The sequence below is a fragment of the Lichenostomus cassidix genome, chromosome 1Ab, assembly GCF_008360975.1.
Source record: "Lichenostomus cassidix isolate B80296 chromosome 1Ab, HeHo_3.0, whole genome shotgun sequence".
NCBI classification, from domain to species: domain Eukaryota; kingdom Metazoa; phylum Chordata; class Aves; order Passeriformes; family Meliphagidae; genus Lichenostomus; species Lichenostomus cassidix.
Genome location: NC_139481.1, coordinates 7,208,054 through 7,218,713, shown reverse-complemented (window position 1 = coordinate 7,218,713; position 10,660 = coordinate 7,208,054). Strand labels below are relative to the sequence as shown.

At 44.1% G+C, this 10,660-nt stretch overlaps 1 protein-coding gene across 1 annotated transcript in view; it reads left to right on the top strand.

Moving 5' to 3' along the window:
• The first annotated feature begins 2,897 nt into the window (after window positions 1-2,897).
• The window catches only part of SLC41A2 (solute carrier family 41 member 2), a 35,799-nt gene continuing 28,036 nt past the window's right edge, over window positions 2,898-10,660 (top strand). Inside the window, exons 1-2 of the mRNA XM_085049654.1 lie at window positions 2,898-3,059; window positions 9,224-9,955. Of these exons, the coding sequence (XP_084905780.1) occupies window positions 9,401-9,955 (555 nt within the window). The 5' untranslated portion in view covers window positions 2,898-3,059; window positions 9,224-9,400. The remainder of the gene's footprint in view (window positions 3,060-9,223; window positions 9,956-10,660) is intronic.

The window sequence follows — 10,660 nt, the reverse complement described above, 5'->3', positions numbered from 1 at the left end:
CTGCTGGGAAGCAGCCCTGCGGAGAAGGAGCTGGGGGTCCCGGGGGACATCAGGCTGTCCGTGAGGCAGCAGGGAGTGCTGGGGACAAGGAGGTCAGTGGTGTCCTGAGGGCACTGGGAAGAGCAGTGCCAGCAGGGAGCGATCCTGCCCCTCTGCTCAGCCCTGGGAGGCACATCTCTGGGCTGTGACCAGCTCTGGGCTCCTCAGCACAGGAGGGACACGGAGCTCCTGCAGCAGGGCCGGCAGAGGTAACAGCCATGATTAGGGAAATGAAGCACCTCTTTTAGGAGGAAAGGCTGAGGGAGCTGGGCTGCTCAACCTCGAGAAGAGCTCACTGAGAGACCTCGTCAGTGGACATTAGTGTGTAAAGGGAGGGGGACAAGAGGATGGAGCCAGGCTTCTCCCAATGCTGCCAAGCAACAGGACAAGAGGCAACAGGCAGAAACTGATGCACAGGAAGCTCCACCTGAACATGAGGCAGAACTTTATTGTGCAGGTGACCATGCACTGGAACAGGCTGCCCAGAGAGGGTGTGGAGTCTCCCTCACTGGAAATATTCAAGATCTGTCTGGACACAATTCTGTGCAAAGTGCTCAGGGACAGCCCTGCTGAAGCAGGGAGGTTGGATCAGATGATCCACTATGGTCCCTTCCAACCTGACTGATTCTGTGATTTGGCACAAAAAGTCCATCCCCTCACCTGGAAGAGCCATGAGCATGTGGAACCAAGCTGCCAGCAGCTAATGCCACCTGAACACTGGCCAGTAGCTCCTTGTCTCTGAAAACTCTCCCATTTTCATTTTCAGAATTTGACTAATGAACTTAAAATGAAATATCAGAGCCTGAGGGAGTTTTAGTCATCTTTTGGAAAAGAAACTTACACAACCAAGTTCAGTTGACATTGGCCAACCTGTTATTCAGGATTTGTTCTGCAGTTTCTGTCCTTATCTGTTTATACACTAGAAAATCTGAAAACTGCAAAAAGAAAATGGAATGGTTCATAAGAAACAAGATGGGAAGTCCAAGATGAAAATGAGAAGAATAGTAATCAGGTAAGGGATGTTTAGAGGCCCTCACTGCAAAGAACACAGGAAAAAAACCAAACAACCAACCACCCAGATCCCAGTATCTTGGAATTAACATGAAAAAGAAGCTAACCTCCTGCAAGGCCTCAAGAAAGAGACCACCCTGCTGTTTTCCTGACAGATTGGCCCAAACAAGTGTCCTCTGCCACTTCTCCAGCTCACCCACAGTACCAGGTGCATTCCACTGAGTTTTTACCTGGTTTGCCCCTTTCTACCCAACCGTGCTCCAGATTTTCCATTTCCCAGAAAAATCCCATTGCTAGCTTTAACGACTGAAAAATCATGAGGGCTGAGATTTTTGCCTTGGGCCTCAAAAGTGAGTTTTTCTGAATTTGTGGACAACACAAAACGACAGTGTGTGAACCTCAAATAATGTATTTAATCCATGGTATTATGTGATTTCTGTGGAGGGTGGGGCATAATGCTGTCAAGGAACCTGTAGCAGGGAGTGATGAAGTGATTGCCCAAGATCAGCAGACAAGCAATTAGAAAAGCCAGAAACAGCACCCTCAGGTGTTATTCCCAAAGCTCAGATTTACAGTCTAACCTGTTGGCAACAGAGGCAGATGTGATCTTTATCTGATTCGCAAGGTGGCCCAACTAAGTATCCACACTGTGTAACACCTCAGCGCACACACGGCATGGATATATATGGCTCCTTCTAGGGTAGGGAAGCAACAGTAACAGGAGCCCAAATTCCCAATAAATTCAGGCTCGAGACAGCCGAATTAATAGCTCCGAGGTTTGGGCTGCTTCATTCATTTGAGGTGATATTGATCTGAGTGTTCAAGCTGATGCTGTGTGTTTCACTCTTGTGGTGCAGATTGTTTTGGCCCCAGTCCTGCAAATACATTTCCCTGTGCTTAAGTTTCTGCTATTCTGCTCATCCTCACTGCAGCTAGCTCCAGTTTATGGCAGACACTTGGTGACCTGCCCATGCTGTCTCTTTTCCTCTCTGTAGACAGGAAAAGGGATGCTGTAGGCTTGGCTGCTGTCATCATCATTAAATCTTCTCTTTTTATCCTCTTTCTTCCTTTATTCCCTTTCCCCTTCCAGTTAAGGCATCCTCACTACTTCAAAGTGTCAAGCAACAGTTGAGGAATAGTCCTAGTAATGATAATAAATGCACCAATTTAGCTGGCTTCGCTGTTTTAATGTATTAATATAAAGTGTTTCTCAGAACAGGAATCCAGCAGGGCCTTGGCTCTGTACTTAGTTAAACAGAGGCAGCTGATGTCAGGGAGTAACTCTCAAGAGTTACACGTTGTGCGCAGGGTGTACAGCCCAGCCGGGCAAGAGCAAGGATGTTCCAACTGACCCAAACACTTAAAGAAATTGGATTCCTGAGGAAGCTGCTTTTAGCCAACTGGCAGGAAAGAGCGACAATGTGCTGGCAGCTGGCAATGGTGCCAGTACAAAACAGCGACTCTTGTGCTACGCGGCCAGGAAAGCTCCTGCGGGTGGAAGCAAAGGCATCGCCACCGCCGGCCCTGCCCGGGGAGCGCCCCGGAGCCCCAGTGCCCCGCAGCCGGGGGAACAAAGGGCTGGGCAGTGCCTTGCGGAGGCAGCGAGGAGAGGGTGCAGCTTTGCTCCGCCACCGCCCAGGGCCCGGGAGGGCACAGCGGGAAGGGGACGCCGGCGGGTCCCCGGGGCGGGCGGCGAGTGTCAGGCAGCGGGGGCTGGCCCCGGGGCCGGGCTGGGAGCGGCCGCGGGCACAGCGCCCCGTCCCGCCCGGTTCCATCCATCCCACCGGCGGCGCTCGGCTCCTCCCCCGCCCGGCGGCGGCTCGGGGCGGCCGGTGGCGGCGGCGGCTGTGCGCATCACGGGCCACATCATCGCGGGGGCCGCCCGCTTCCGCGCCTGCTCAGTGGCGGCGCTCACCTAGCGCGGAGCTGTCACCGCCGCCGGGCTGCTCCCTGCCCGCCGCAGCGATGGAGCGCGACCCCGCAGCCCTGCCCGCAGCGCTCTCGCCCAGGTGAGCGGAGGGCGCGGCCCGAGGGGCGGCGCGGGGAGCCGGGCGAGGCGAGAGGGGCCGGGCGGGCCGGGGACCTGCAGCCCGGGGCGGGGGACGGGCGGGCGGGAAAGTTTGCTGGCGAGCGGCGGAGATCCCCGAGCGCCGCGCTGCGCGCCCCGCTGCCGGGCTGCCCGGGGCCGGGGGGCACTCGGGGCCGTCCGTTCCCCGCCCCGGCCGGCGTTCCGCGGTGCCGCGGGGCTCGCCTTCCCCGTGCTGCGGGCCCCGACACTGCCTCCCGCCCTCCTCCGCCCCCGGTCCGGCCGGGCTCCGCTGTCCTGCGGCCGGAGCGCGGATGCTGCCCGCCGTTTGGGCAACCCGCTGCCCCGCGCTCCTCCGAGCCCCGCAGCGCGTTTCATCATGTGCGCCTAATTATGCACTGCTCCAGGTAGCCTGGACAATGAGCCTTTTCTTTGCTTTCTCTGTGCGTGCACAGGACCTGCCCAACATTCCCAGTAGCCCCTATTCCTTGGCTCTCTCTACATCCGTATGTGCAGGCAGTGCTGTGCCCACCTTTGCACCCAGAAAAATGTGCCAGACTGTCATCTCAGATGGAGTGCTAGACGTGTGGAACCTCTACCTGAACAGCACATGTACAGACTTTAACCATCACCTCTTTTTCGTTTACAAGCATTGTAATTAACGTGTGATGCTACATTTATTCTCTGTCTGTACTTTTCTGCCAAAACATAGGTGCTTTTTGTCATTTATTCTACTTTACCTTCTACTCTCTCATTAATTCTCAGTGAAGTTCAGGTTGCAACTGTCTATTTCTTTAGTTTCAATGAATGTTACAACTTCTGCTTCCCCCAGCCCATTGTCCGGGATATAGTTGTGTGTCTTCTTCATTCACTTTTGAACCTAGGTTATAGACCACACTACAATAAGTGGATCATGTAAAATAAAATAATTGTTTAGTCTTTAGGAAGAGTCCTAGCAATGTTTAGTAGACATGCCTAGTTATCCTCACTTTACCAGTTCAGTAATGTGGGTAAAAAGATGAGAGCAGGTGGGAAGACCTGTTTTGGCAGCATTCCCAACATCTACTGCCCCAAAGAGATTGTGAAACTGGATCCATGAATACTGCAGTATGACTGGTAGACACTTTAGAAGGAAAAATACCAGAGTATCATTTTCTTTTCAAATACCTGTATGATATTATCCACAAAAAACAATGTGAAGTCTGTATCTAGTGCCTGAGTTGATAAGTAATTCATCTCTCCCTGGTGATGACAGTAGAAACCTGTAATCAGGATCCCAAAGAGTAGGTAGGATTCATCCTGGTGAGTACTTACAGGTTACTTAATCTAGTGGACTGCATTATCTCTTACATTTCATACTTCCCTACCTGCTTTTGATGGGCTGCAGGATGTGATTTACCTGGTATTTTTCATGCTGGCATTCCATTTGGGTGATTTTACAACCAGCCACATTTCACAGCCTTGGAGCTGTGTTTCTGACTCTGTTTTGGTCTCTTCTAAAGGAGTTGCCTTAAAAGTGCAGAGTCAAACCAAATCTTTTTCTCACAGCTGCTTGCCTCTTCCTTGGGGCCCAAATCGAAAGCTGCCGTGTTCAGGAAGTGGAATGCAGCAGTCTCAAACTTGTCTGCAAACTGAGCCTGAGGCTGGCAGGTCTTTCAGTGTCTTACTGTCAAGAAGGCATCTGGAGGTTCTTTAATCTGTTTTTTCCCCTTGTTATTTGACTCTTTTGCTGCTAATTTAACCAGCAACTGCCATACAAGAAACAGTGTTAACCAGTTTACTGCATAATACTTCAAAATGGTGTGTAAAGTTCTTATGTCTGCCTTGCATGCAACATTTGCTCATTTTCAGCAGTCTTTAACACTCAACACTCAGTATCTGGTAGAAATAAACTTAGCTCAACGTACCACATTGGTTTCCGGATTCTGTGGAATGGTTAATGATAATTCAGTTAATGGTTATGATAATTCTATAATGCTGAGGTGATATGATGTAGCTTTCCCTTTCTGCTGATATGTCCACTACAGCAACGTCAATGATTAGCCACGGCTGTGGTAAGACTGTAGTGTGATACTCACACTTGTATGTATACACAGCACAGCAGTGGAGAGGAAACCATGCAGATCCCTGTATCACTTGTGTTCTGAACTTAAAGAAGGCCCCTAAACCCTCACATTTCCAACCTTGCAGAATCTCAGAATCATTGAGGTCAGAAGGAATCTCAGGAGATATTCTAGTCAGCCACCTCTGCTCAGTGTAGGGCCAAGAAGAACAGGTTGCTTGGGGCTGTGTTCAGGTTGGTTTCAAATATCACCAAGTTTGGAGTCTCCAGAACCTGTTTGAACCAGTGTTCAGCCACTGTCATGGTAAAATTCCCCAGCTTTTCTTATGTTCAAATACCATTTCCAGTGCTTCAGTTTGTGCCTGCTGCCTCTCATCCTCTCTGTGAGAAGAGTCTGGCTTCATCTCTGAAGACACAAAAAGAGTCTTTCAAGCCAGAAAATAATCCAGCTTCATATTTGCTTATTATGGCAAAGTACTGAAGTTCAGTGTTTCGTTAGCGTTTCGTATTACTTTCCTGTTTCCAAGGCTTGTTCTTGTCCTGAGAGGCATTTCTCAGACAGGCATGTTTACACAATTGTATTCTATTGTGGACTACCTAGAAGTGAAGTGTAGAGATCATTATTGCTTTAAAAGGACACCTGTAAAAAAATGTTGGCAACTTTTAGAAAAAATAGGTTTTGACTGTGGTGTGATTAGCTTTGGGTCCTGTGAAAGCCCTCCGAGTTATTTAGATAGGTATTATCTTTTGGTTTTGTAACAAAGCCAAGCTCTGAAAGAAATCAGAAATTTCCCTAGACCTAGACTTTGATAAGTATTTGTTTTAGCCTGTCATAATGTTGACTCTACAGAAATTTCATGCTTGATTCTTCCTCCTTCCTCTTTTTTTAAAGGGTCTTAAAAGGTCATGGTGATTTATTGTGTTCATGCTTTAAATGAATTGTTGGCAGTCCAATCTCTCTCTGATCAAATTTAGCTGTAGAGTCTGGTTGCCTAATCCTGCTAACACTAGATGTTATTTAAACCAAGGGAAACTATAGAAGAAACATCTTCTTTCCCATGCTTTTGAAACTGCATTATAGGTGGGTCTAAAACAATGGTGACAATTCACTGGGCAATAATTCTTTGAACTTCCTGAACAGTTACATTCTTTCTGTCATCTTCGTCTTTCTCAGATGAATCAAGCCAATCAAAGGTTAAGGGATGGAAAAATGTGATAATGAACAGGTGTTCAGTTTTATAGCTGAAGTATCTGAGATTTTTCTAATCATTGCATTTGATTATGCAAAAGCTTTGCATTTCCAAAAATCCACATCCCTCCCAGCTTGTGGTCCAATTTTCTACAGCATTTATTTCTGCCTGCCCATTTTCCAGATGGTATATACTGTCTCCATGTGTATTTTCTAAATTGCTGTGTGCATCAGTTGTATTAATTTTTCTGGGCAAAATTGGTTTGTCTCTGTTGGATGGGCAAGTGTCTCATTTTCCATCAGACATCTTCAGTGGATGGCAGGGTATGGCTGCATTTCCTATTGATTTGTATTTACAGAACTGTTTGTCTATGTTTGTGTATGCCTGCAGGACTGAGAGAGGTGGGAAGTCCGGAGTAATTGTTATGTGGTATAAAATTTATGAAGGAAAAGAAGAAACTATTCAAACTATTAGAAACTAAGTAGGTACTTAGGAAACAATAAGGAAGAAGGAATTGTTATTTTCATAGTTTGGGCATAGCTCATTATTTTGCCTGTAGAGACAAAGTGCCCTTTCATTTCATATATAATATGCCAGATATGATGAATTTGAGGCTTTCCTGACTTCTCAAAGGATCTTTGTCTGTCTCTCTTTTTTTTTTTTCAGTACTTCATCTTTTTCTGTAACCTCCAGATTATATGTCAGGGAACCAGAATCACTTATCTCCTCTTCCTACAGAGACTGGGAAAGAGACTTTTGAGATTTTAACTGCCTTTTCTTCATATGAATTACTTGAGCAGCACTTGCTTCTTTAGCTCCCATATCTTTTCTAGACAACACAAGAACACAGGCATTTTTCTTGTCAGTGATAAAGCTTCTTGGGAAGTTCTTGTTGTTCTTTAGATGGTTTGCTGCATCTTGTAGGTACAAAAAAACCCCCAAAAAACAACCTGAAAAGATGGCAATATTAACATCCTGTAACTTAGGATGAAAATATTCAATCAGATGACGTTTAGAGAATTATTTTTGTTGGAATGGGTTTTTAGAAATGAATAGTTACATTCAGAAGGATTCGTAGTTATCTTCTCTCAGTATGCTCTGAAGGAGCAATTACTCTTCACTGTATATACAACACTATACTTTTCCAATCTAAACAAGTTTATGGTTCTATATTTTTCAGTTTATCTTCTTAAATTCTCATTTTCCAGCATTAATCATTAAGTTCACTTTTTGTCATTCTGCGTCTTTGTGGTAGGAAAAACATCAATGGCTGTCATCCAAACTGCTTTGTCCTATTTCAACTGTTAGCCATCCACACTAGCCTCTTCCTCCATTTGGAACTTGACCAAATCATTTTTCTGTTCCCCTTTTTTTCCCTTTTAAGTATCATTTCTATTTGATAATACTTTCTGATATTAAATGAAACCACAATCTTACCATGGATTTGTTTCTTAAAAATACAAATGCTTTAAAGGAGAACAATCCATATGTTCAAAAAACATGGATAATTAGCCCAAATATTTTTGGCCAGGGTTCCAGAGCAATGAATAATTTCCATGAGTCACAGGTCTAGCACTCTGACGATGTGACTGGAGGACATATGGGAGAAACTGCAATGACAGCCAGACTCTGCCTTGTTAAAGCTGTCAGAAAATTTTCTCAGTGCATTTTCCTGTGAGTGAAATGAAATCCTTCAGTTTCTTCTTGTCCTGTCTTTCTGTAGCCCTTAACAGAGCACCATTTTGACCTGTGGTCAGAGCTCCTCTGGAATGGCAGCAAAAAGTTGTTTTGTTGTTCCTAATTAGAGTGTATGGAAACCAGAATTGAGGCCTGGGAGTTTTTTATGCACTTAAACTAAAAGGTTCAACGTAGCACAGTCTATTACAGAGCAGCAAAAGATATTGCAGGAATTTTGGTTACTTAAATTCCTCTGTTGGTCTTGTGGCAAAAAGATTGCTTCTTGCAAAACTTGACTTCTTTCTAAATCAAGCCATAAAGTTCATTGTCATTTTAAAAATACTTATTTCTCGGTCAGAGCTCCCTTGGATAAAGCAAGGGGTAGAGGGAAAATCATCATGCTGCTTCTGAGTCATGTCTTCACTCAAAAAACCCAAATCCAGTAGTTCTGTGAGCAGCAGGAATTTTGAATTTGACTTGCTCTGGCCATGTAGCAGTGAGTTATCCTTGCTAATGCTTGAAGATGCCTTACAGCAAAGGCACAAACTTGGTCTCTTACCAGGTTGCTAGTTACTAAAAGCTTTGACATCTCCACTCACTGTAAAGTCTATCTGAAATTACTCTGGAACTACTGGGTGGCTTAAAAGCATTGAAACATTGGGAAGGAAAGTATAAGAATCATAGCATAAAAAATATGATCTTAGGAGCCTGATTTCCTTAGAAATTGCAGGTAAAAAGTCCTCCAACTCTAAAATATTTTAATTTCTTGCAGTCTGTAAAAATATATGTTCATAGATACAAAGTCATGACCTTGTGGAATTGTGTTATCTACATCATACTGGTGTGACCTTTGTTTCTCTGTTTATGCCAATCATTTACTTGTGTTTATGGAGTCTAATAATAAATACCAAAGTCAGCAAAGCTTCAAGTCAAATTAAGACTGTTCCTTTAGTAAATTACTACAATTATTATCCCAACATGAAAATTAAAGGAAGGTAAAATGGCTTCTGATGGAAGAATGCGAAATGACTTGAGACTGTCAGTATATTGTTGTTTAATTTCCTACCATGATGGAAATGTCCAAGCAGAAACAACTTCACCTTAAATCACAGTAAACAGAAAAAGAATTGTGATCTGAAAATTTAAACCGATATCTCCTGTATTCTGTAGAGTTAAAATATATTAAAATTTAAATGTTTACTTTCTACTTTTTTGCAGATCCAGTCTTGCTTCTGGAATTGTTGAAGATCTGAGAGCAATGAAAAAACACCTTTGCTTGCAAAAAAGGAACATTTTGGTCCACTTGTAAGTGTGGCACTTGCTGACTCACCTGCAGGATTTCTTGGCTGACATCTGAAGAACTAAGTGCTTTTCCACCTGTACTTCTGTAGCACTATGACTAACTGTAAAGGCAGATCTACCATCTCCAAAACAAATAACAAAGCCCATGACAGAGAAGGCTTTGTAAACTGGACCATAAATCTGAATACAATTCAGTCTGATAAATTTTTGAGGCTGCTTTTAAGTATGGTTCCTGTTGTTTACCAAATAAACCAAGAGGAAAGGCACAAAAAGGTGAATGGTGTCTGGCAAGATGGATTGCAGCCAGCAGGACACAACTTTAATGTCAGGTCTGAGCAACACACAGAGTACCATCACTTCTCAGAACCAAGCTTTCATGGCAGCAATGGACACAGCCCATCGAGCTGTAGCCCTAAATATGATGATTTTACCAGTTATAGCTACTGTGATGGAATGGACACTTCAGAAACAGATGCCATGCTGCAGGATGACACTCTGTCCAGTGACAGCAATGAAGATGTCATCGTGGAAGGAAGTAGAAAACAACCCAAAGAATCGAGTAGCATTATGGCACTGCAGATACTTGTACCTTTCTTGCTGGCAGGATTTGGAACTGTTTCTGCTGGCATGGTTTTGGATATTGTACAGGTTGGTATTTGCTTTGGAAGACTTTAACAGATAATCTGTGAGGTCTGTGGGGTTAACGTGTGACATTGTAGATGTTTGCAATATTGAGATGTAATTAGGTCTGTGTGTGGTTCTGCTGCTATGAACTTCTTATTAAAAAGGTTTGAAATAACCACAGTATTTGAACAGAAATACAATACTGAAATTAATCTCTGCGGAATTTTCCCTCCTCTTGTTGGGTTTAGGTTCATTCAGCTTTAGGTTTCATTTCTTTAGCTACACTTAAAGAGTTTGCAAAGTTAATTAAAATAGGAGCAAGAAGTGACAATCTTTGTCACTCATAGTCTTGAGAGGCTAAAGGGAGCTTGGACTTCAATCAGCTGCAGTGGAAAGATACTTCATTACCTAAAGAAAAAGGAAAATAAAATCTGACAGACAAACTTCACTGCTTCCTTAAGCTGTTTTATACCAATTGCTTTGTTCATGTGCATCTTTCTAATTTGTTCTTTGTACGGATGCTTTAATTGAATCCTTTTATTTTAATTAGAGTAATAATTTAAATGGTTGAAAATCCCTGAATAAAAGGACAATTTACAGGTTTTTTTAGTTTAGTTAAAGTTGGTAAATGATTACAAATTAAATGTATGGGGTGAGGAGACATACAAAGTAGCACAGCATTTCAGTGCTGAGAATGTGGTGCACAAAAAATTAGGAGTTTTCTTTAAA